Source organism: Pipistrellus kuhlii, unplaced genomic scaffold (genome assembly GCF_014108245.1).
Source record: "Pipistrellus kuhlii isolate mPipKuh1 unplaced genomic scaffold, mPipKuh1.p scaffold_m20_p_4, whole genome shotgun sequence".
Lineage (NCBI taxonomy): Eukaryota > Metazoa > Chordata > Mammalia > Chiroptera > Vespertilionidae > Pipistrellus > Pipistrellus kuhlii.
In genome coordinates, this window is record NW_023425540.1 from 33,515,187 (window position 1) to 33,543,030 (window position 27,844).

Here is a 27,844-nt window from a genome sequence, read left to right on the forward strand (position 1 = left end):
GTACACACTTGTATGCACTAAACCAGGTGCTACTGTACCACTCTCCTCAGGACATTGAATAAACCACTTAATTTCTCCCAGCATCAACTTCCTAATGATAAAATATGATTTGTTCCATCTACTTCAAAAGATTGTTGGGCAGTCCAACAAAATAATGTATATGAAAATGCCTCATAAACTGAGAAGCAAATTTAAGGCAGCAAGTCTAACAGCTGGAAGAGCTCAGGCATACAGAAAGGAGGCAAATATATTTTCCAGATCATCCTGACAAACAGAATGAGGCAGGGCTAACTGCTCATTTTGTGTTCTGGCACCTTCTCCTTGTTAGGGCAAAAGAAGACAAATGCTAGAGGCAATCCTCAATCCCAGGTATTATTTCAAAGACAAAATACTGATTAATATAAAGAGGACTATCAAACTCAGTTTAAAAGACTTGAACAAGGGGAAGGAAAATGCTCATTCATAAGTTATAAGCACCTGAGTGTAATATGCAACATTTTTGTTTCCACATGAACATTGGTCAGAGGAGATTGGAAACTGAGCAATTTTTATTTCCCCTCAATATTCCACAACATAGACAGAGCCAAGAAAATCAAGCTCAAACAGTTTCCTCTTCTTAATGTCTGTTGTTAAATTAGATAATTTTAATATTGATTTAAAATGTGGAACTTGCATTTAACAAGACACAAATATTTCTGACCATGTTATCCAATTTTTGCATACACTTATAATTACAGGAGTTAGCACTGATTTGCAGCTGTTTCTAGCCAGCTGGCTTTATACATGTTGTCACGGTTTGGAAATAAGCAACAGGCAAGAATTTCTATATTCTTTTTACAAATGGGGAAACTGAGATAGACAAGCAAACTAGGAAGTCATCTAGTCAGTAGCAAAGTAATGACCTGAAAGAGATTTAAAAAAAAAAAAGGGGGGGGGGGGGGGACAACTGGAAATAAAACAATATTTTAAAAGCAAAATTAAAGCTAAAAGTCCAGTTTTTAAAAAAATGTAGTTTTGCCAGTATCTGTTCACTGAATCTAAAATTACACATGAAAAAGAAATCAAATTTACTTTACCTTTCATTATTTATATTCTATTATTTCCATCAGCTTGAGAAGTAAAATTATATTGGCTGTATAATTCATTTTAATTTTCTTCCATAATCTCTTATGTTAATATTTCTTATCCTAGCAACAAAAATATATTTTTTCTAAGTTTTGCCATAAATGATAATAATCTTATCTCTGTCTAAAAGAGTGATGCAAAGAGATATCACTAAGAAAAAGAAGAAAAAGTGACTATATCTACTTCTCTTTGGGAGCTGAAGCCCCATTATAAATGGACCTGGGTATGGTTTCTTACCTTGGTAATTTTCTTTCTTTATGAAATAATCTATCAGTAAATTGAATGTAAAATTATCTGGGAAAATTCCATATTGAACCTGTAATGAAAATGAAAATAAAAGTAAGAGAAAAACATCCAGTTTAATTGGATTTATAATATTTGCCTATTATTATTCAGGACGAAACTTGCCAACATCAGCTTTAAAATATGTGACTATCATTTTACAGCATCTGTGACTCATGAGCTTTGGTAACTGGGACTGCTGCTCAGAGTGAAAAAGTTGTGGGGGGTGTTTGATGTAAGACAATTGATATGTGAAAAATAAAACTCGATTCTAATACCTTATCATAGGTAAACAAACAACAAAACTAAAAACAACAAACAAAACTTAAACAAACTCCCCCAACCCCCATACTCCACTGAATCAGAGATTCTTTTTCTAAGGTATGCATATCATGCAAAAAGAGACTCCCATAAAAAAGCACACATTATCACTTTATGCAACATTTTCGGGCCCTTAGACTGTTTTCCCCCACCTTTATTGAAATATAATTGGCATATAACATTGTTTAAGATATACAATATGGTTTAATACATGTGATACTGAGAAATGATTACTACAATAAGACTAGTTAACACATCTTTCACCACATATTATACAATACTAGAGGCCCAGTGTGCAAAATTCATGCATAGGAATGGGGGGGGAGGTGCGGAGTGGGGGGGGGGGGGTCCCTCAGCCCAGCCTGCACCCTCTCCAATCTGGGACCCTTGAGGGATATCCGACTGCCCATTTAGGCCCGATCCCAATCCAGGACTGCTGGCTCCCAACTGCCTTCCTGATTGCCCCTAACTGCTTCTGCCTGCCAGTCTGACCACCCCCTAACTACTCCCATGACAGCCTGATTGATGTCTAACTGCTCCCCTGCCAGCCTGTTTGCCCCAACTTCCCTCCTCTGCTGGATCTGGTTGATTGCCTCCAACTGCCCTCCCTTGTAGGCCTGGTGCCGCCCAACTTCCCTCCCCTGCTGGCCATCTTGTGTCCACATGGGGGCAGGATATTTGACCACATGGAGGCAGCCATATTGTGTGTTGGAGTGATGGCCAATCTGCATATTACTCTTTTATTGGATAGGATGGTATTGTTAACCATAGTTACCATGTTGTACATCAGATCCTTAGAAGTTATCCATCTTAAAAGTGGAAATGTGTATCTTTGACCAGTATCTCCCCATTTCCCACAATCCCCCACCCTCCACTGAGTTTTAGAAAGTATTAAAGGGAAGGGGAGAGACAGAGAGAGAGACTAGGGAAGGGATCAAGGCTGTAACTGAAGTACACTGCCCTTGACCAGAATTAAACTTGTAACCCCTCAGTCTGCAGGCCGATACTCTAACTAGCAAACCAAACCAGCTAGACCAGTGGTCGACAAACTCATTAGTCAACAGAGCCAAATATCAACAGTACAACGATTGAAATTTCTTTTGAGAGCCAATTTTTTTAAACTTAAACTTCTTCTAACGCCATTTGTTCAAAATAGACTCACCCAGGCCATGGCATTTTGTGGAAGAGCCACACCCAAGGGGCGAAAGAGCCGCATGAGGTTCTCAAAACGCGGTTTGCCGACCACTGGGCTAGGACAAGACATGCTTTGAGTAAACTTGTAAAACGTCTTTTTAAAATGTGTAAGATAGTATGAATACTAGGGCCTTGACTTTTCCTCCTAAACTTCACCAAAGGGAACCAGAATGAAGAGAGCACTAGTGCAGCATTCTCGTGAGTAGACTGCTTTGCTTCTACCTGCCCATTTCTGAGTCATTGTGCTGAGGAAGCAGCAGCTACAAGAATTTTATTTTTAATGTGTTGATTTATATCCAGCTCCCTTATAAAAAGGACATCTGAGAGGAAATAACTTTTAAAAGTATTATTTTTGCTCGTTCAAACACCGTATCCTCTAACTCAGAAGTTGCAAACGCCAGGAGAGCCCTCACCTTATTTACAAGGGTATATAAGGCCTTGTCTTGTGCACCGTATTTTAGACACTGCCTAATCCAGGTGTGGATAGTCCAGTCTCTCAGGTACCAGCAATTGGGGCTGTGCCGGAATCTAAACAGAGCATAAGAGAGAGAAAACATGCGTTAACTCTTAAATGTCAATGCCAAAATCTATCTTCCATCAGCAGGCGCTTCTCTTAGGTATTTGCAGATGTGTAGTCAGTCAATAGGACCAAAGTCATAAAAGTCGACAGTCTACAAAAATTCGAGGCTAAACATACTAACCATAAAGTCTGAAATGGAAAGGCAAAAAAATAAATAACAAAAATATTGTAAAAATTGTATTCCTTATTTAATAACCCCTAAATCAATATTTTGTTTTTTCGTTTTTGTTTTTTTATATTATTGTTTTTTAAAAGAGAAGAAGGGAGAGGGATAGAGAGTTAGAAATATTAATGAGAGAGAAACAACAATCAGCTGCCTCCTGCACAATCCTACTGGGGATTTGCCCGCAACCGAAGTACATGCCCTTGACTGAAATCAAACCTGGGACTTTTCAGTCCTAGGGCCGATGCTCTATCCACTGAGCCAAACTGGTTAGGGCTCAATATCTTGTTTTAATATGAGACATGAAAAACAACTTGGGAGAAATACTAACCATGGTGTTATGTGAATACACAGTTCATTAGAAGAGAGATGTGGAACTAAAGCTGACCCTTAGAAGTTCACAATAAAACAGATGAAGCAAAATAAATAAATAAATAAATAAATAAATAAATAGCAACTCTAGAGGGAAATTAGCTTTGTGTCATATTGATATTTCTTGTGACACTTTGGGGAAATTGGCATACTCATTAATGAATCATAAGAAAACAAACAAAAATAATAATAAAAATTAAGCAAAACTTAACATTCAGGTCCACCAGGTCTTTGGAACCCACAGTCCCGCTGCCTTCTTCATAGCTCTAGCTCTTCAGTCTGCCTCCTCTTGCTTCCTACTGCTCCCCAACGGCGGTTAAAAGGCAATCCAAGCTAAGGCGTATATAGTGACAGTGTCGCCACAAAGAAAGGAATTGCGCACACTACCCTTGCCTTGAGTTTGCACACGTTGGTAACACTTTGTGTTAGAGTGCTTCTCACTCTTGGCGGGTCCAGGCCACAAGCTGGAGTGAGAGCAGAGATCATATAAGGGACTTTGCAGCCTTCTTTTTGTTTATCTATTTTGATTGGGATGGATCTTCAAATATCACATCATGTCAGCTAAAGTCCCCACTTTTCCTTTAACCTGACAGAAGCAGGTCAATCTCTGGGCTCTACAAAAATCAAAGTGTTTTCTTAAAAACAAAAAGGCAAGACAAAAACCTGGAGTGCAAGGATTTTGTGCCAGATTGAGAGTTGGGACTACAGGCGTATTGCAGTGTTTTTCAGAGGCTGTTTATTCAATCTGCCACCTGCTACTTTCTGCCATCTGCTATTGGGACAGTTTCATGCTAAACAAGTTCTCTGCCAAAGTAAAAGCCGAGAAAAAGGGAAAGTGAGAAGTACTATTTAATTTAGGCTATTTATTAGTGCTCCGATCAGAGAGATTACGCAAAAACAAGATCTGAAGACGGTTATGGATTTAGATTCATCAAGCCCTCTTCGGTCTTTTGAATATCTAAGATTTGCCTAGAAGATATCTCCCTCTTTCTCTACAGAATTAAGCCCTATAAAAGCATAAAGATAGAAACTGGTTAAATTGTGTTCAGGTTGAGAGTGATCTGGCCAAAGAAAGGCATCATAGAGGTGCCAGGAATAGATCTAATGAGATCCTCTGCAGAGAAGTAAAACAAAATATGTCTTTTATTATTTCACTAGAGGCCTACTGCATGACATTTGTGCACTAGTGGTCCCCTCAGCCCGGCCTGCACCCTTTTGCAGTCTGGGACTCCTAAGGGGATGTCCGACTGCTGGCTTAGGCCTGCAGCAAAGGTGAGAGAGGCTCCTGCCTCCGCTGCTTTGCTCGCCAGCCATCAGCCTGGCTTCTGGCTGAGTGGTGCCCCCCTATGGGGGGCAGCTCTTGTGTTGAGCGTCTGTCCCCTGGTGGTCAGTGTTCATCATAGCGACTGGTTGTTCCATCATTGGATGATTTACATATTAGCCTTTTATTATATAGGATGATTGTAATATCAATTGTTGAGCCACTTGAGCTCATCTCTTGCTTACTCTGAAAAATCGGAGATCTAAAGTATAATGGCCAATTAAAAGTTAATTTTATTTTTAAACAAAAAAGTCATGACACACTAGGTGTATTCCCTAAATGATGGAGATGTTTCCTTATTAGCCTGTAACTTCCCTGGGCAAGTAGGGGCAGTGACTGAGTAGCTCAAGCATGGCTCCTCAGTGCCTGACACCATTCGTGGCCCATGGCAGGTTTTTAGCAATAAAACAAGAGCTTTATTCAATACGTATTAAAGGCTACCATGTGCTGGTCATTTTGTTAACATCTGTGGTACATATGAAGAAGTGTAAACTAGCTGCTTTATAATCTCATTCCAAAGCAAAGCATACAAAGCTGAACAATTATACCAAGTGGAACAGTAAGTCCTAAAAGGGCACAGCTAGTTGTCAGGAGGTGATTTTGGTAGTAATGAATGTTAAGATCAGTACATGTTTTCCTTTTAAAAAGAAACAAAATAAAATAAAAAACGCCAATTCCTTTACTCGAGATTATTTTAAACCTTATCCTCATTTACAATCTACTCTTCCACTTTAGGATGTCTCCGATGACTATAAAGAGTTAGGACTTAAAAAAAAAATTAAATTAAATTACTATTTTTTTTCCATCACCACTTATCCCCTCTATGCCTTCTTCTACCTCCAAAGGGCTTTTGTTTCTGATAAACTTTAAAATAAGAGCACCACAACTGTATCTAGCAAAACAGCCTTTTCTCTGACCAGCTGACCATTGTTAGGCTTTGAGCGAGAATGGCAAAGACTGATAAGACCTGGCTGTAAAAGCTTCAAAGCTCAAATCAAAATCAGTTTTAAGCCACTTGCTAACCTTATGAGGCTAACTTCACACAGAACAGAAAAGTCTTTTCTCTCACACTTTATTTCTTAGAAGCTTAAAGGGAAAGTTACAAGACTTCCCATCTCCAATATAACCATCTGTGCACTGCAGCCCTTAGAGTGATTTGCCAGCAGACTCAAATGGGTTTTAATAAGTTTACTCTCTCCCTCCTGGGACAGGGCTGTTCGGTATGATCTCTTCTCTCTAAACCTAATACTCCAGATACACAACCATGGCGAGAACATTCTCAACTAAATCACAACATTAAATAAATTCAGGAATAAGAGGAAAACACTTCCTCGTATACCATGACATATGCTGCCCAAAGTGCAATTCCTGCATTTCCCAGCCGAGCAGGAAATAAACTCCTTTCCAAGCCCCCGTCAGCGATAAAAAAGAAATCAGCATACAACTTATTGGAGTAGAAAATAAACAACTCAAGATACTGACATAGTAAGGGCCCAGGCTTGGACGGTGAGTTTGGAAAGAACCGCTCTGTCAGTGATTTTCGAAGCAGTTCAGACAGATAAACTTGGGCCTTTTCAGAGTTGCCAGGGGTAATATGATAGGCAGGTATGCCTCCAGAGTGGGTACTTGCCTGGAATGAGTCTGCAGACTGCTGGACCGGCAATCTCCCTTTCAGCCAGGAGAAAGGCACAGAGACAAGAAAACAACCAACACATTGATTTTCCAAGTTGCTTGTAAACAGACTGGCCTTTGTTCTCGCCTGCTCGACCACTGGCCTGGCAGATTACAGGCAGCCACTGTAGGAGTCCCCGTCGTGCCCCGCACCATCAGCTGTTTGCTCACCTCGACAGAAGCATTATTATTGCCCAGGCCAGCAGGCTGCCAAGCTAGGCAAACTGTGTGCGTGTGTGTAACCCAAATAACCCAACAATGTTTGTGCTCATGACAGCAGAGACATTCTGAGCTTCCAGTTTATAAGATATAAGAAAACTTACAACGATTTTAAAGACATGAGTATTTCCTGGGGGAAGGAGTGTCACAGAAAGGGGAGAATGAAGAAGTACGCTCTCAAGTTCTAGCTCTATAGTTCTAAAAGCTGGCTACCAGGGCTGCAGGATCTCTGTCCACGGTGCTAAGAGGGGAGGTCAGGTGAAGACAGAACTTGCAGAGGAAGCCAAATCAAGACTCGTGAAACGGTAGGAATGGAGAAGCTGTCTCTCCTCAAAAGTCAGGCTATGTTCAGGATTCCTCAGGGCATTTGCCTGCCCTGCTGCTCATTCAAGACCAATGTCACCAGGAAGGAAGGAGAGCAGAATCACAGGCTGCAAAAGTCTTTGATGCCTTGGAGATATTGCGGAAGAGAAGAGTGGTTACATAGAAGTCAAGAGGGAAAAGAAAAGCGCCAGAGACTCACTATGATTACACAGAAGGTAAAAGTCACATGGGATTTCCTATTTGTGACCAATTTCATTAAAAAAAAAAAAAAAAAAGTGGCTCAGTTGGTTGGTGCATTGAAGAGTTGCTGGTTCGATTCCTAGTCAGGGCACATGTTTGAGTTGAGGTCAAACATGATCCCTGGTTGTGGCACATGCAGAGGGCAACCAGTTGATGCTTCTCTTTTACATCGATGCTTTTCTCTCTCTGTCTCTCTTCCTCTCTCTAAGCATGTCCTTGGGTGACCTTGGGTGAGGATTTTTTAAAAAAGCAAGGGGGGAGAGAGACAGCTTTTCTTCCAGGGGATTCAAATAAAGGCTACGGTTGAAGGTGAAAGTGGCAATGCCATCAGTTCTCTCAGAGGCACAGATGAAAGAGGCACAGACGCCAGAGCCTGGAGCTCATCTGCTCCAGCATTTAGCGGCAGCACTGGCTCTTCCATATGACTGAACAAGCTTTCCGCAATGTTTATCTCATCATGAGAGCCACCACCCTGAACCTGAATTCTGTATCTGGTGGCAACAGGCTTTCCATATGGAGACCGCAGTCCCTGAGCTGGGCAAACGTGGAGATGGGTGATTGGGTAAAGGGAGGAAAGAAAGAATGCCAAGAAGAATATGTAGCTGGCTCCAAAGCCTGTAATATGGACTGGGAATCTCATTAATGAAGCAAAGTGTGTATAGCAATTAGTAAAAGGTTTGAGTGCATTCGTGAACTAGAACCAAGGAGGGTGTCCTGTGATTATATGACCAGAACTGGATTCAATCACTACCACCCACTCTCTCATTATAAAAGGATAATTAACTTTCTTTTGCATCCTGCTTGAAATTCTGCTTTCATCAATTATTAGTTGCCCGCATCTACCTAAAATAAAATCGTATTTTGGTGAGATAATTTTCTAATTACTATTCTATTTTTGTCAAGTGTTTAAAAATGTGTCAGAGTCTAATATAGGAACTGATCATGAAGACATTAGTAGATTAAAATAGTTTTCCTGCTTGAGATCCTAGATTCTTACTCTTACAGGAAAACAGCTAATTTTAACTTTTAGCAAACACGTCCTGAGTGAGCACCAAGTGAAGCAGCAGGAGGAAGAATCCCTTCCCAAACATTCCCCCCTGATGGTCAACCCGACCGGGCTTAGCATTTCCAACAAACTCATTACTGCCTCATGAAGCAGATAACAATGTCTTTCTTTTATTGTTAATCTGCACTGGAGTATATTTTTTCCATTGATTTTAGAGTGTAAGGGAATGGGGAGGAGAATGGGAGAAAGAGGAGAGAGGAGAAAGAGAAACATGGATGTGAGAGAGCCACATCATTGGTTGCCTCCCGCATGCTCCCCAACCAGGGCTGGAAACCTGCAATCCAGGTGTGTGCCCTTGATTGAAATTGAACCCTCGACCCTTCAGTTCATGGGCTGACACTTTACTGAGCCATGCTGGGCTGAGCCTTTTTTTAAGTTCTAATACATTTTTCTTTTCTTTTTTTAAAAAGACAGGTTTACAGAACTATAAGGTAAAAACAGGAACATTTACACTTTCAAAGCACAGGTCAATGAGTGTTGACAAATGTGAACAGTTGTGCAACCACAACAACAGTCAAGTTTTAAGAACAGTTCTGTCACCCCTAACAATTCCTTACTGTCTCCTTTGTAGTCGATCCTTTCAGGACTTACTGGTCAATTTAAGCAAATTTTATTTAGATGACCTCCTGGGATCTCTTTCTAACCCCACAGATACTAATTTTGTAAGAGAAAAAGCAAATAAAGTAATAAAACTGTTGTGGGGTCAAACCCTGGGTTCAAAATTAGACCACCAAAGGCTGCTAATTGATTTAAAAAGCAGGCAAGAATTTATTGAACTGGCCAGGACGGCCACAAGAGCACTACACGCAGGTGACCACTCTCATGACTGCACTGTTCCAGGTGTAGGCAGTCCTTTTAAAAGTCTAAATCACAAGAATTTTCCTTTGTTCTGAATTCTAAATTCTAAATGCTGGGAACAGCCTGCAGGGTCGTTCCCAGCCACATCCTGCAGGACAGTGGAATGTGGCCCTATCTTGCGAAAGCAGATAGTACAGAAGCAGAGCTGAGTGGTTAATCTCTAAAGGTTATCTATAGTTTCTACTCCTGAAGCTACTGAGTCCATGGGAATCAATCTCCTGTGGTCCTGGTCCACAGGCACAGGAAAACTGCCTTAGCTTCCAGGTCTCAATCTGGAAGCTGAGGCAACTACCCTATTGTCTAAGCAAGCACAGAAGCCAGAATAGCAGGGTTAAAATTCAAACAGCAGTTTTTACCTAAGTATGGTTGCTACCATACTTCAAACTACAAGTTTTATTGTTAGTTTATAATTTATATTCTTTCAATTTCCAGGAAGAAATTGAAAAATTAAAACTCAGTTTGCAAATAGTTTTCTATATCCTATATATAGTCCTTAGACCTGGCTTCCCTGTTTGCCATTCCAAAAAGGGTGATAACTAAGTGGGTTTGGGGTAGAGAATAACACAGGCACAGAATTTTGCAAATGTGAAGGGCTAAATAAATGTAGCACAATAGCACATTTTTTAAAGTGAAGATAGGTAAAAGGGGCTTGTTAAATTATCAAAGTGAAAGTCTAAACTGTCAGATCCAGAGTTTAAAAATGAGGTCATTAATATCTCACCTGAAAATACTAATATGAAATATGAGAGACTACTTATGAAATATGAGAGACTACTCTAGGAGAGATACTCTATATTTTTCTTTTTTAAAAATATGTTTTTATTGATTTTAGAAAGAGAGGAAGTGAGGGGGCAGGGTGGAGAGAAAGACAGATATCCATCAGCTGCCTCCTACGTGGGATGGAGCCCAAAACCTGGGTAGGAATCGAACCAGTGACCTTCCAGTGCATGGGACAACACTAAACCAATAGTTGGCAAACCATGGCTTGCGAGCCACATACGGCTCTTTGGCCCCTTGAATGTGGCTCTTCCACAAAATACCACGGCCTGGGCAAGTCTATTTTGAAGAAGTAGCGTTAGAAGAAATTAAAGTTTAAAAAATTTGGCTTTCAAAAGAAATTTCAATTGTACTCTTGATATTTGGCTCTGTTGACTAATGAGTTTGCCGACCACTGCGCTAAACCAACAGAGATACACCAGCCAGGGCATACTCTATTTTCTATGTCTTCTTATGGAATAGAAAGCAACCAATGACAAGGAGGACATTATGTCCCCAGATTATTGCTTTCTCTCCTCTCACTGTTATTTTGCCAGAATTTTCTCAATCTAAGAGATGTATTTCTTTTTATAAAAATATTTATTTATTAATTTGAGTGGGATGACATCAGTCAACATGAATATACAGGTTTCAGGTGTGGATTTCTATGTTATAAGATCTGTATATTGCACCATGTGCCCACTACCCAAAGTCAAATCTTCTCTTGTCACCTTGAAGACATATATTTCTTATTCACAAAATAAGTATGTGTCAGGCACCATGATCCCTATACTATCCCTGTTAGTCTAACCAATTTCCTTGAGCTCCAAACAACCTTAAAGATGACAACCCCCTTTCTGATACAGAAAGAAAATGCCTATAGATTGACCATTCTCTGTAGCTCTTTCTTTCACAGAACAGAAAAGTAAGGAATTGGTCAGAATGAAGCCAACTGTTCTGTCTGAAGCGTGGGATGCTATTTTGTGAGCTTTGATAAGGTGGCCTATGTGGATAACAGGGGAGAATTACTTGTGGGAGAATGGGAAGAAGTATTTACAGTGATTGCTGAGGTGCCCTCTTTGTGATGATGTAAAAGCAGAAATGGCTATCTTTGTGGTTATTCACTGACCTTAGTGAAACTGCCCCTGGAAGCACTAGGTGGGGCCCCTCTAGCCTCTTCAAAGCTGGACACACATATTACATCATGCCTGAGGGACACTATCCCAAGGGCAAGGTAAGGCTAAAGGGAGAGGGGCCGTTAGCTAGGGATAGCAGGAAGTTGAGAAAACTGGATCTTGGAACCACTTCTATTTATAAAAGAACATAATGTTGTTGGAACTGCGTGGTTTGGGCAGAGATAAGGGAAATATTTCTGGTTTTGAGTATGTGCAGTGAGCAAACCAGTTTTTACAAGACACAAACATTTCCTGAGGTCTTCTAAAATTTTGGGTAGGAACTTCAGAGAGAGCACGCCTGCAAAATCAAGAGTAACACAGTGACTAAGACAGGAAAATCACATATATTAATTAATCACTGGTAGGCTGTGCATCTGAATAGCTCTGAGGAAAAGAAAGATCAGAAAGAAAATAGGAGGAAAACAAAGGAAAAGAAATCAGGATTTCTGGAGTAGTCTAGGCTTAGTGGAGTTTCCAAGATTAAGTCTGCCAGAAAAGAAATGAGCAGGCAAAGATGCCTGGCTGGTGTGAAATGCAGCAGTATAGAAGCAGGAAGAATCAAGTGGCGTTGAGCAGATTTATGTGCTTGTGTGTGAGATTATGGATTTCTTTAGAGGCATTTTTGATGGTAGACAAAGCTAAGCACTAATCTGGATTTCTTAAGAGTCAAATTTCTTTTTTAGTAAAGAAGAAAAGCATCTCAGTGTTTTAAACATTCTGATTCTCTAATTCATGGAAAAGTTGATTCCCAAGGCTTCTTTGTTTACAGCAAAAGGTAAGACTGGACTTATTTCTAGTTATACAGCTAAGTTTATAGCTATTTTCTATTTCAGTAACTCTACTAACTCTTCTATTAAAGTCTTTAAGCTCTTACAAGGCAGGGGACATGTTTTCTATCTTTTTGTGTTCTACAATAGTAGGTGTCTGATGAATGGCAACAATGACTAGGCCTGCTGAGAATGTAGGTATATCAGTAATGCACAGGGGTTGGCAAAAGTAGGTTCACAGCTGTGAGTCCACGAGACATAGAATCTATTATTATACTGGTGGCCTGGTGCACGGATTCGTGCACACTGAAAGGAAATTAATTAGAAGGTGGCCGGCAGGACAGGACTGGGCGAGACAGGCCGGACGCACCCTGGAGCCAACCTCCTGTAGTCCCTCCCAGAGTGGCTCAAAGGGCGTCTTCGGAGCGAGCAGGGTCCCTCCAGCAGATGGGGTCCCTCAGTCGGGCCTGCGGGGATTGGGCCGAAATAGGCTCTCCAACATCACCCAAGGGGTCCCAGAATGTAAGAGTTGCTGTCGTACAGGGTGTGGAGTATAAACCCACGTGTGCAGTAAACCAAATTCGGGGCCGACAGTGCCCCAGCAACAACATAACCCATGCCCGAAGGTGAAATCGCGTGTGGCCCTAACAGGAGCCAGGCCTCCTCCTCTCTGGTCCCAGGGTGCATCACCTGAGAACCGCTGCTGTCAAATCACTGCAGCTGCCAAGTCACTGCAGCTTGGCAGCTCCTGCATTGAGCATCTGCCCTCTGGTGGTCAGTGCACATCATCATACCTACCAACTGGTCAGATGGTCAGTCACTTAGTTTTTTTATATATATAGACTAGAAGCCCAGTGCATGAAATTCATGCACAGAGGGGGGTTCCTCAGTCTGGCCTGCACCCTCTCCAATCTGGGACCCCTCAGGGGATGTTCGATTGGGCCCTAAACCAGCAGCTGGATATCCCTGTCGCAATCTGGGACCACTAACATTCCTGCCTGCCTGATCATCCCTAACCCTACTCTGCCTGCCTGCCTGATTGCCTGCAACCCCTGTGCCTGGTGGCCTGATCACCCCTACCTTGTCCCCCTGTCTGCCTGATTACCCCTAACTGCCCTCCCCTGCCAACCTGATCTCGCCCCCAACTGCCCTCCTCTGCCAGCCTGATCTCGCCCCCAACTGCTCTCCCCTATTGGCCTGATCACTCCTAACTGCCTTTGCCTTGGCTCCCACCACCATGGCTTTGCCTGGAAGGAAGTCGGACATCTGGAAGATGGCCAGATGACCCGGTCTAATTAGCGTATTACCCTTTTATTAATATAGATTGTTACTATAGAGAGATTATATAGGATAGGATTGCTTAAATGTGTGTTGGGGGAAGCCTTTTTCATCAGGAGACGCTCTTGGCAGACAAAAACACATAAACCCTATATCTGAACTGATAGCCAGCTATATGCACTATACTGCCAAACCAGTCATTAAAAAACTGAATCACTTTCATACATCTTACACCAAACAGCTGTTGCCCTTAAAACCCTTTCTCAGCCCCCACCTGAGGTTCTGCCTATGCAGTTCACCCAGAGTTGGTTCTGACTGGTCGGTTTCTATGTCAGTCAGCGTCAAAAGCCCCATCTCCTAGGCAGCCATTAGCTCCTTGTAATTTACCCAGATTTGGTTCTGATTGGTTTCTATGCCAGTTAGCATCTCCAGGCCTAATCATAGAGTCAGGGCTGATCAGAACTGCTAGAGAGTGGGCTGAACTGCTGACTTCTAGGAGAGAGAGGCTTGGCCGCTGATCAGCCCCAGCTCTCTCTCACTTGGAGAGGTCATGCCTGCTGTTTGAGCAGCCTGGCATTCGGTCGAGCCTTTGGTTGTTTTGGATGTTACGACCTTAGCTCTTTATTTTTATTTTTTATTTCTTTATTAATTATTATATTATTTGTCTTCTTATCATTGTTATCACTTTGTATCATTACTTACAGTTTATATTTTAGGTAATGACAGCTGGTAATTTAACCTATTTTTGCCTACCTCTGCATGTCAAAACTCATGAGCATTATTTATATTTGAAACAATAATCCATTTGGTTCTGAAGTATCATGCTGCCTAAATGGATGAAGCTAGTGGGAAATGCTGCCTTTGTACCAGAAAGGAGGAGGTCAGAGATGGCCGAGGATGTGGCATAGTATGTGTTCATCCTGGAGGGCCACCTACTATCTCCTCCCCACTGCTATCTCCTTCCCACACATACAAGGATTCTGTAGGACAATAATGACGCATGGATTCTGCAGGACAATAATAAGTTCAGGAAACAGACAAGCTGATAGGAGAGTGAAAACAAAGAAGAAAGAGTACACAGGTTCAAAGAATTCCCCTAACAAGTTCTAAATCCAAACACTTAGAGACTTCTCTCAAGATTGGAAGAGACCTTTAGAGCCACCTATGTCAAGTAAACTGGGAACAGAGGAGGAAGAAAAGTTTACATGGAATTAGAAAATCTTTAATTTAGTGCTGGTAGGGACCTCCAATATCCACTGTTTATTGAATGGATATTGAATAATATCCACGTAGTACCCAAGATAAACACAGCCACAGGACTTAAATTAGACCCTTTATTCTTACTATTCCACCACTGTCTCTCAATGCTTTTATTATATTTGTAAGGCATCTTTAAACATCATTTCTGCAGTTTGTCAAAGGTCTCTAACTCACTGAAAAATAACATCTTTTCTAAATTAAGAAGCAGAATTCAGAGGAAAATACTTAGGCTGTAAAACAATTCTGAACTGTCTTGAACAAGTTGTTTAACTTTGGAAATCTGCTCAGTCCTCCAGGGGTTCAGTTCCTGTAACTGTAAGATGAAGAGGTAGGATTATCTGCATCATGAACTCAAATGTCTACAATGGCCAATTAATATAAATGCATGAAGAATCAAGTAAGACAATGGTGCAAAACTGCTTGTATTATGACCAAGCAAACTGGCTGTCTATTTACACTGGTTCTGAAAACATATATGGGCCAAACAAAATACACTGAAACTCTAGGCTAGACCAGACTGCCCAAACTCCTTCCAGCTTCCAATTTTAATGACCCTAAAAAATACTAAGCCTCACCCACAAATTAAAACATCAGTTACTTACACATTTCTATTGAAACAGAAAAAAGGCAGTCATACAAATAATAGAAACTCACAGATAAATAAGCTACCAGTCAGCCAACAGCTTACTCTCGTTTATTCCACTATCCTCCATTCCTCTACCAGGTGAGTATCATTTTACCCAGTTTGGGCCGTGAGCACAGATTATTGTGGGGTAAGCAGATCCTGCCAACTGGCATCTAAAATTTCAAAATGAAATGATACAATCACTAAAGTTAAATGCAGATTCCTAAAGTAGATTTAAATTGGAGATCAAGTTTTGTAGGAAATAAAATTTCCAGTAATTGATCCCTCCATCAGTATTTTCTCCTGATATGAATAATACTTCATTGCATTAAATTTATATCTAAAAGTCACCAAATTAACTTGCTTATGCAACACAAATTGTTTTATATGTTGCGACTTTCTTTTACTCTTTAAAAAATTATTGTAAGCAGTCATAATCATCCAAACAGTTCATCACCACACCTTACTATTTTTGGTATAAAACCCTTGTTATTTGGCAACTCCTAAAGCAGAAATGGTTGAACTCTTTAAAAAAGGAATGAGTGAGATGGGGGTGATCATAGGGATTAAGAAATTACTTGCCAGTTTCTGGAACCATAAAAGGACACAAACACTTACTGTAGCTAAAAAGGAAAGAAGTTTAAAAGTTGAGATTTATATTTGTCAGTCCAATTGGTTTTCAGGAAGCTTTAGTTTAGCATTTATCAAAAAAAACCCTTATTTATATATGAAGGTAGAAAAATTAAGGTGACCTTTCTTTCTTGTGCTGTCAAATGGTAAAAATCAGAATAACATTTTATTAGCAGTTCCTCTATTCAGCTCAAGCCAGAGCCCTCCATTCCAAAACCAAGCTTATAAAAAACTGAATATCTGAAATTGTACAAACATAATATACTAAAAAAATAGTTTCAAGAATGAACAAATGCAAATTTCATGCCATTGGAAGGCTAAGGGTCAGACATCATCCCTTTTAATATGTTAACAATCATCAGAAAGAATGATTACAAATTTTAAACAGGATAGCGCTGGTTCTTTAATAAAATACTAAATACAAAGGTCCGGCTTCATTTGCCTGGCTGGCAAACCTTCCACAGAACTGCCATGCTAAAGCTAAACAAAAGCTATTAGGGTGGCCCAGAAGGACACACAGACAATTTGAAAATCATCTTTCATGGCATGAGAAAATTATTTTCAATGTCAGAAAGTGCCAGGAGAACTGCCTGCCTCAATGTGACTGCAGGCAGCTTCCCAAGTCCCTCTGCTTCTCTAAGCATGAATCATAGGGAGAGGAGAGTGCTCCTTGGCAAGGATACAGTCTTTCCTCTCTGGTTCTACACTCCCTCCCTTTTTATTTTATTATATATATAAAGCTTGATGGATAATAGTTAAATAGATCCGACATAAGCTTAACTGATGGCATTTGAACACCAGGGATGCAATCTATCATTGCAGAAGTCTATTGTTCCATTGTGAGCCACAGATGCAGGGAAGCATCTTCTGCATCCTAAAAAGGGCTGCGCCCATTGATCATGTGTCAGATGATGGTTGCACCTTGTGAGAGAGGAGACAGAAACATGCTATGAAAATAGCATCCCTAGCCTCCCTAGCCTATCCCCACTTCCCTAGCCTCCTAAACATCATTAGCTCATCTGCCAGACAATTGCAGCAAGCTGGAAGGGGCAGCAACTCGTCCTTTATGTGTGCACATTAAGTGGCATTTCAATTGCAATAGCCAAAGGCTTTCCACAGGGACATGGCTGTTACGATGCATGAAGCCTTCAGTGAGCAGGCACAATTTTCCCAGCACTAACTTTAGGCAAAAAAGCAAGGGAGCTAGTTAAAAACGTTGTTTTTAAACACAGAATAACATGAGAGAAAACAGTTCCACTTCTGTGCCTACATGGAATCACTTGTTAGGACAGAATGGAGCATTTGGTGAGGGCAAAGCTGCTCTATTCTGCATGAGATCATTCATCCACTCACTATGAATCAAGATGATATGCTGGGTGCTGAGTGATGTAGAGAAACAAACACACTCCTTGCCTTCAATGAGTTAGATTGGGATTATTTAAAAACAAGTATTTTTGTGAGCAGACCCTAAAACAAGCTTAGAATGCTAATTCAGAAACATCATACGCAAGCCCTCATTTATGGAATGACTAGATACTTGGTACATGAATTTGTACACAGGTGGGGTCTGGTACCTGCCCTGATGGGGTCTAATGCTGGAAGCTATAGCTTTCCTCCAGCTGGATCTAATTATACTTAAAGGATGGCCAAAAGAAAACACACAATAGAATTGTTTTGCATACTCACAACTTAAACCTATATGGTGATGGAAGGAGATTAGACTTTGGGTGTTGACACACAACACAATAATAGTTGATGTATTATAAAAGTGTACACTTGAAACTTATATAATGTCATCCAATGTTACCTCAATAAATTTAATTTTAAAAAGTAATAATTTTTTATATATAGTCAATATATACATATACATCTGAAATAAGGATAGCAAATGTGGAAAAGGACCAAGAGTCTATGTATTAAGTCAGTGCCCACCTGCCCCTGATGTAAACAGTCAGTGAATAATTACGTCAATTCTTTTCTCTTTAGACTAGGGGTGTCGAACTCAATCAGAGAAGGGGCCAAAATCTAAAATCCAGCCTAAATCGCGGGCCGAATGGTTTACTGAACAGTCATAAACTGTCATTGTGATGGAAACGCAGCGGAGTGCAGTGATGACAGCGTGGTGCGGGCCACATTGCAAGGCCTGGTGGGACGGATTTGGCCCGCGGGCCTTGTGTTTGACACATGTGCTTTAGACACTCAATGAGACAACACATATTGAGCAATAATAAAATCAATGCTCAATATTTTTTCAACTTTTACATTATCCCAGTCACTGTGCTAACCACTTTTTAAAAATTATTCCATTTACAGATGAGAACAATTCTACATAAGATAAGTATCTATTATCTTCATTTTATAGATGAGAAAATTGAACAACAAAGGATTAAATAACTTCCCCAAGGTCACAGTTAAAACAAAGTCAAAATTTAAACCCTGACAATCCAACTACAGAGCTCTTGACCACTGAGCCATACTGCCTGGTGGTATAATTAGGTGATTTTAGGGGCAAAGTCTCTATTTTTTCTACCAAAACTGGGACTTCTTAATGCTCCAATCGGAGTATCAACAATGGAACAAGAGATCAAGATTCTCCTCTTAGGAGAGGGCATTTGGCTAGAAATCCTTGCATTTCAGAGGTTAGAGATAAAATCATTTGGTTTGAATCATACTGTATGAAAGCCACTGCCATTTCTCTCCTGATCCTGAAATACAATATCCTCCCCTACTCCTTACCCCTCTGAAATGGTTAGCAAGCACACAGCCCTAGAGTTTCCACTATTATTCACTAATGACAATCAAATGTCACCATTTGCTATGACATCACCTCAGTGACCATATGCATCTAATGACATCACAGACATGTGTCTATCTGATGTATTTTCATGCATTATAGGATTATGTGTTTTATTCCTTACAGGTTTATACATACATTTACATAAGAAAATGCTATCAAATGGAAAATATGCACCTCATATTTAAGAAGCAGAGCTATAACTATCCCAAAATTTAAATACTTAGAGGTATTTATAGAAGAGTAAAAATAAATAAAATTTAAGAGGAGGGGTAGGCAGGAGAAAGGACGGGTGCTGACTCAATGGAAAGGCATCTTATTATAAGAATATTGCAGAGCTGGAAAAGAGCTTTTCAAATTATCCATTCAACCCCATTCATTTTCGTCATTAAAAAGAAAGTGAGCTTAAAGTGATTATGCAAACTTGACTAAGAGCTCTTTAACAATTTCATTATGTAAATTATATTATCTGAGCCTTAAAGTACTGCCCCTCTTTCTTTTCTTCCAGCTACCCAAAGCGCTGCAGTGGGTGTGACTGCGGAAATATATGGGTGGAGTCTAGAGGCAGTTCAGAAAGAAGCCTCATTGAGGAGAGGGAATTATTCCATGTGGTCTGATTTTAGGGTTTTGCCTCAGTGATCCTCAAAGCAATAAGTCTGTTATCACGCTCATTCTCTCAGAAAATGTCCACCAGTTCTGCACTCTGCGCCTCTACGATGACTCACGCTGTGCTATCAGATTGCAAGAATAAGATGAAAACATTATGAGACTTGTTAAAGCCTAATGCAGTCTTCCATCAATCATCAGAGATTATTAGTATTCTTACAGGATGCTATGGTGCGCTCCTGTACAGAACAATTAGACACGCCATTCTTGGTAAGCTCAGGATCTAAGGCAGTCCCTAGAATGATTTCCTAAATACAATGTAAGAATAAGTACAAAGGATGTGCAATATGTCATTTACATACTACTGTATGCAGGAAAGAAAACTACCCATAAGGTATCCAGGTACCTGAAGGTTCAGCTTTGATTCCCCACCCCACTGCCAATTCTATTTAGAATTATAATATTTGGTGGGAATTTTTATATACTATAGCCTATTACAAATAGCTATGTACCTTTGGGAAAATCTTTTCTTCTCAGATATAATTACTATCTCTGTAAATAAGATTATTTTGAATAGCTCAAATAGACTACAAATCTATATAACCTGACCTTCAGAGGTCCACAAATGCTTAGACTATCTATTTCTCCCTACACTAAAATAACTGCAGACTTTTTTTCTTCCCTCATTGACAAGTTTTCTTTCTCTCCTCCTACTATGGGGCTGCTAGAAAGAAAGTGACTAGTCTGTTTGCTACCTTCACCCATCATCCTGAATTAAGGGGAATCTGGCCTGATGGGTAGCTCCACCGTTTCCATGGCGATTCATGTGTATGGGTTTTATGGGTGGTCTGTTTCAGAAGACCAAAATTTCATATTCCAGGGCAGGCTGGGCAGAAAGAATTAGAATCAAATTTTTATGACACTCCAAATGAAGTAATATTTCACTATTATTATTTATTAGGTGCGAATTGGAGTGGTGGTAGTGAAAAGATTTTAGAAATGGCTGTCTTGACTGAGATAGGATTTTGTGATTCTATAGAGTAACAGAATGCCATGCTTATCTAACTAAGGATTTGATCGAGACTTGGAGAGTATCTGCCACCAGAAAAGCTGCTAGGAAAGCCAACACATTTAAGTGCCATAATGCACTGATGTTTAATATAAAGAAGCCGACTATGTTCTCAGAGTTTTTAGAGGCATATCAAGCAAAAGGGAGTCAATAAATTTTGTGCTCTCCATGATCTAGGCTAAATATGAAACATTTCGTCTCCATTACTTTAATGATTAAAGACTGTGGGTGGAATGTAGATCATAAAAAAGCTTAGCTGTGGGTAACAAATATCTCCCGAGGCTGCAGACACATATATAAATTTCCTTCTGGACTCCTCCATCTGGACCTCCCACAGGCTCTTCAACACAACACATTCAGAACCAAGCACATTGTATCTACTCTACCCCCTGCCCTCCTTCCCTCAACCATGGTTCTTAAACTTCCTGTATTCTTGATTTCCAATGGTCCAAGAACACTTAAGATCACTAAATTCACCCAATCTGTTAGTTTTTATTCTACCAAGTTAAAAAATCTAATTCCCTCAGTAGCTTCTTTATAAGCTTTCTTTAAAACCTATTTTAAATTGCAAAAAGCTATCTCTTCTGATATAAATGTAATTTTCCTGAAAATTTAACCATTATAGAAAAGTAAATAAAAAAAAAAGGGGGGAGGGGGAATCTCTTGAATACTCACCACCCAGAGCTGATTTTCCATTGTTTATTTAGTTAATCTGTTAGTGATTTAACTAATTCCCTAATGGTAGGCACATTTCACTAGTATAAACAAACTACAGTTAGCTTTCTTGACCTATGTACTTAAGATCACTAAGAACATCCAATCCAGAAAACCTAATGCTATGAATTTTATTATCAGACCTTCTGAACATCCTTACTTCTCCTCAGAATAAATTCTTTCAAAAAAGTAGCAATTTAAGTTCCTATCATTTTGCTGAGAATGTCTATTGCCCTGAGAATGGATACTGATTAACTTTTTAATCTTTCTTAATATGAAAGGCAAAAAGCACTTCATATGGTTATTTGCATACTATATTTAGTGATAAGGCTAAACATCTTTTCATGTTTATCGTCTATTTTACTTCCTTGTTTCTAAAATTGCCCTTTTTAATTTTTTCCTATTGAATGTTTATCTTTCCATTATTGACTAGAGGCCTGGTGCATAAAAATGCATGCACTCAGGAAGTCCCTCAGCCCAGCCTGCGCCCTCTGGAAGCCCTCAAGGGATGTCTGACTGATGGCTGAGGCCCACTTCCTGTGAGGAGTGGGCCTAAGCCGATCAGGCTTCCCTCTGTGGGAGGCGACCGGGTGGGCTGATCAGGGGATGGCACAGGCCTGCGTGAGGCTGTCTCTTCCCCGCCCCCGCCCCCCGAGAGCGCCCCTACTGCCAATGATTGCCACTGTCCCCCCTCCCCAATCGCTATCCCTTCCCTCTGCTTGCTGGCATACGTCTTGGCTGGCCTGGCGCCGCCTGCTTGCTGGCCCTGCCCCCCACTGACTGGTCATTCTGCTGTTTGATCAATTTGTATATATGCTTTTATTATACTGGATAGTTTATAATTCATTTTTTTAAAATATATTTTATTGATTTTGTAGAGGAAGGGAGAGAGAAAGAGAGTTAGAAACATCAATGAGAGAGTCATCGATCAGCTGCCTCTTGCACACCCCCTACTGCGGATATGCCCGCAACCAAGGTACATGCCCTTGACCAGAATCGAACCTGGGACCCTTCAGTCCCCAAGCCGACGCTCGATCCATTGAGCCAAACTGGTTTCGGCTATAACTCATTTTTATTTGAGACAAGGTTTACTCAAAACGCAGATCATCTCTCAAACTGATAATAATACAAAGCTAGGCCAATTGGGACCACTGTAACCTGTGTCATGCAAACTAAGTGCTACCTATGTGCCAGTCAGGAGGTTACTGCTGGCTGGAGGGATCTGAGATGGCATCATGGATTCTAGGCACTTAGGATTTGGCAGATTTTTTTATAGAAAAGAGATAAGTCCTCAGGGCCGAGAACAGGACCCACTTTGTAGAGGAAATACAATCAATATCTGTTGAGCAAAACTGAATGAGTCAGAAAAGATAAACTCCATAAATGTAAGGTTTATGTTAGGGATAGATGATATCTGGCTGGAAATTAGGTCGGACCCAAATTATATCAACAGTCTGGGCTATCCTTGAAATATGTGGCATGAAGAACAGTGTTGAGCCTTAGGGAATGGGGAGATTGGATAATCATTTTATTGCTCCTCTAATTTCAAATGTAGTAAATGCTAGTGGACCTACTGATAACTGTCAGAACACATGAGTCACACAGCCTTTTCACCTCAATAAAGGAAGTTTAGTTGGACAGATGTCTCACAGAGTTATAAAACAAGTGAATGATGGTGTTCACATCTCTGTTTTACAACTGGAATTGTAAATCTAATGAACCATGAATATAACATGTAAAACACAAGCAATATCTAGCGTCTTGATTGAAATAGGAGCCTGGGTATGTTATGAAAACCAAGCCTATGACTTCAAGTAGGTCTACAACATTAAAATAAGACCTAATGATTAGACGTTTGAAATACAAGAGGATGTTGATTTGAAATTTGTTAATGATATTTTCTCTTTTTTGAAGGGTTGCCACAAACAAAATGTGAATATGGATACAAGAAACAAAAATAGAAAACAGGATAGAGCTTGACCTAGGAGAAGGGGAAGATATAACAATGTGGAGGGAAAAATAATAGGCCCTAGTGAAAAGATAAAAAGATGAACCAAAGTTACTGGCATATTAAAAGTAAGTCATGAAGAAAGAGGTGGCAATCTGGAAGAGTACATATATCTATCTGCCTATGCAGCAGTTCCTTTATTCTCATAGAATTGAAAGACATCGGGTATAGAAAAATCAGATATCCACACAGCCTCCTCCTAATTCTGAGACCCACACCTTCCTGTCTGACCGACTCCTAATGTGCCATGGAAGTGGGTGTCTGTATCAACTTCCTGCAATGATGGCTCCATGGAGGGCACACACTGCCCCAATTCAGTAAAGGAGCTCAACAGCAAACTTCCCAAGACATGAATCTGAATGTAAGCAAAGTCCCCAAGGTGGCACTGTGTGTTTTTCACACTCTATCTATCTGCTGTCTACTCCGTTCCTAACCACAGACAGAGAAATGACAAGGGGAATGCTATTGAACTACAGGAGAAGCAGAAATACAGAAGGACCAAATGGTGCTATGTGTTACATTAGGTCCATGAACCTTTCCACAAAGTAGAACACATATTTATTTTTATGGCAATAGGGCCCTGAAGCCTCCCCAAAGTGGGGCTCAGGATTTGAGGGAAAGCCATCGGAGAAGTGCCCTTTTGTAGGTATGGGATACTTTAACTTTGCCAGAGCGTTCTACATGTATGAGCTCAGTGATTCTTATGCAGCTTCTATCTTTATTTTAAAGATGAGAAAACTGAGGTCAGCAAGGTTAAATGGCCTGATCAGTGTCAAACTGTAATCACTTTGGTAGAGAACCACATGGAATTTCCAGTTCCAGTCCATGGCTTATTGCCAACCACTTTTCCTTAGACTGATTTTCTGCTTTATTTGAAACTGCCTTAAAAAATGGGTTCATATAATGTATGAGCAGAAAAAGACAATGTGTATGAACTAAGGATTTTATTGGTATTAATTTGCTTATAGATTTTTTTTCTATCATTCATTCAACAAAGATTTATTGAGGCTCAGCTATGTTCCCGGCATGGCTAAGTGCTGGGAATACAAAATCAAATAAGATATAATCATTATCCTTGAAAAGTTCACCTTAGATTGGTGGTTCTCCAGAAATACTTTTTATCCAAAGTCAAATGTCTTCATTCAAAATCAAATTTACTGCTGCCAAATATGTAGATATCAAAACAAGTGAAAAAGAATCTGTACTGTCATGCAGTAATAAGATCTTTAAAAAATAAAAATGTGTGCTCAGGTATTACTTTCTAAATAAATATCCAGGTGAACTCTGTGAATCACTACAAGATACTTAGCCAAAAAGAGCTAACAGAACAGTCCAAATGATACTATCTGCAAAGAAAGGTAATACTTAGAAATGAAAATAGGGAGAGAAAGAAAAAAATATCTAAAGGCATTAAAAACTGCACGGTGACTCCCAACCTCAATAAACATGGGCACAAAAATCAGTCTCAGAAGTTTTCCTACTTGATTTCAAATTTGTATTGTATCCAGAATTGAAAAATAACTGTATCTATGACAGGGAAAGATCACCCTAAAAAATAATCTAAAAGTCAACTCCTTAAAATGTAACAAAAATTTGGAATCATACATATGACAAATTTAATTTACCATAGGACTATATCACAATATAACCTTACTTTCAAAATCACTGTCTTTCAATCTTCTAAAAGCCCAGAGGCTTACAGACCTCTACCAACAAATCAAAACAAATACTAGGCAATTTGTGCCTTTGTCCTTAAAAAGATATGATTCTCTTTGCAGCATGAGTGTTTCTGAACAGGAAGTACAGTGTTTTGCTACCACTGAGGGAAGGTGATATGAACATGCCAGAAATATGAGCATATATGTTGAGGATGAAAATATCACCACAATATCATGATGATTTAAATGTAACCTGCCTGGATGTTTGTGGAGCTGACAATAATGACTTATGAGATTGGGTGATATGGAAAAATGCATCCTTTCAGGCTAGGATCAAGGCCCTCTGCTAACACTAGCTGTTTGGTCTTGGAAAGCTTCCTCTCTGGCTTACTTTATCTACAAAAAAGAGCAAAACAATATCTGTTCTTTCAATTTTGCAGTATGGTTAACAAAATGAGATGACAATGTACTTTGTATAGATACAAATAATTATCATTGTTTGACCTTGATCTTGATCACCCACAATGTCATTCCCACTGATGAGTGGCCAACTGGACTTTTGAGAGCTTTATTCACTCTCACCCCCATCTGACTAAGCATTCCTGAAGGCAGGGAGTTAGTGTGAACAGCCATTTGTACTTCCACTTAAAGAAGTGCATTACTGAATATGGACTGTGTATTAGATTATTGTATTATAGTTAAATGTTCTGACTTTAATTATTTTATAGTAGTTATGTAGGAGAGATGAAAAGTCAAATTATCAGTATCAATAAAGAACATTTGTGTACGTTAGGTGTCTATCAGTTAACAAGGCCATCTTTCTTACTCTGGAACTGGTGTGAAAAGGAAATACATGCCAGTCATCTGCTGATACCCAGCATTTGTTACAAGGTTGGTGATAATTATATTTCATGTTCATCCTGAGATACAAAATAGCCATCCAACTTAGTGTTCCTCCTCAAGCTACAAGTTGCAAAATCAGATAGCTTAGGAGTTGAAGCTTCAGTCTTCGTTTTTTTCTTCTTTAAAACAAATCAGTAAGGATGAATGAAAAGATACACTGGGATTTTTCCCTCCAAAAATGTTAAGAAGAGAAAAGTAGGTGAGGATAAAGATCACGTGTTGGCAAACTAGAAGTCTGATGGGCTATATCCAGCCCGAAGCCTGTTTTTGACAGCTTATGAGCTAAGAACACTTTTTACTGTGTAAATGGTGGCATATAGAAAGCAGTTATATCAGGCCTGAGACTTTGAAAGGGGCAGTTATCTGGCCCAACCTTGCCCAAACATACTACCTTAGCTTTCTTGCCAAAGTGAACTTTGACTGCCACCAGGCCAGTCCTACCTTGGAATTTTTCAAGGAGGAAATGAGAAGGAATTAGCTTCAAATCTGTTCAAATAAGTATGTTAACAAATGTTAAAAAATGGATATTTTTTCTGTGTCATGGGAAAAGAGATGAAAACATTATAAAGAATTTAAACATTCAGGAGAGTACCTAACTACCCACCTTCATCAAATTCTAAAGTCACACATACTTCAGACTTTCTTTTTAGACAAAACAAAACATTACGGATAGTTAAAGCCCTCCCACCCGTATATATGTATACCTTGATCCTATTCCTATTCTCACTGCTTTTCACAGGTAAATAATATCCTGAATTTTTTGTTTATCATTATTGGGCATGTTTTCATACATTATACATGTATCCTTATAAACATAAACTTTACATATTTTTAAACTACATAAATGGTATCATATTGGACAATGATTCTTCTCCATGCTTTATCTTACACACTGTGTTTTTGAAATAATTATGCTGATATGTATACCTTTAGTTTGCTCATTCTTTCTCGCCACTGTATGGTACTCCATTGTATGAAACCATCACACTGTCTATTTGCCTGTTGAACATTTATAGGTGCTTCTAGTTTTTACTATTACGTACAATGCTACAATAGTATTCTTATAACTTAATCCTTATACATGCCAGAGTTTTTTTTTAAAGTATCTATCTAGGAGTGGAATACTGAGTAGAATAATAGGTCCATCCTCACTTCACTTCATATGTCAGTCTGTTCTTCAAGGTGGCCAGATCCCACCTGTGCATGAATTTGTGCACCAGGCATCTAGTACAAATATAATTATTCTCCTATATTTCTTTCCAGAACTTTTAGGTTTTACTTTTTCCATGTAAGTTTTTAATCTACTTTTAAAAATGTGCAAATGCCTGTGTGTTTTGAAGAAGGAATTAAATTTTTTCCATATATATATAAAATTAATTGCCCATGTACCATTTATTAATTAATCTATTCTTTCCTCCTTTGTTACTATGTAAAACAACTAAGTTTCTATATAGATTCATTTCTGGGCTCTCTCTGTTCTATTCCACTAGTCTGTTTGTCTAAGCCAACATCTCATTCTATTTATTATAGCTTTCTAAGTCTTATTATCTATCTGGTAAACCACTCACTTTATCTTAGTCTTCTTAAAACTGACTTAGTTAGTTATTCTTGGCTATTTACTCTTTCATTTGAATTTTACAATGATCCCACAAAAAGTTCTGCTGAGATTTGGGTTGGAACTGCATTGAATTTATAGATGAAATCTGAGAGTTAGTATCAAATAGTTTAAAACAAACAAAATGGAAATATGTAGTAAAAAAGCTGGCAGGAAAACACTAAAAGTGAGCGATGTTTTCTTTATAAGTTGGGGGGGGAAAACATGTAGTTAACTTTTTCATAAGCAAAAATAATTTTTATTCTTTTCT

At 39.5% G+C, this 27,844-nt stretch overlaps 1 protein-coding gene across 2 annotated transcripts in view; it reads right to left on the reverse strand.

Moving 5' to 3' along the window:
- MRPS27 (mitochondrial ribosomal protein S27) overlaps positions 1-27,844 on the reverse strand; it is a 68,849-nt gene that overhangs the window by 14,257 nt on the left and 26,748 nt on the right. For both annotated transcript variants that reach the window (XM_036410181.2, XM_036410182.2), the window contains 2 exons: positions 3,336-3,450; positions 1,363-1,441 (listed from right to left, as the gene is read on the reverse strand). In XM_036410181.2, coding sequence (XP_036266074.1) covers positions 1,363-1,441; positions 3,336-3,450 — 194 coding nt within the window. The remainder of the gene's footprint in view (positions 1-1,362; positions 1,442-3,335; positions 3,451-27,844) is intronic.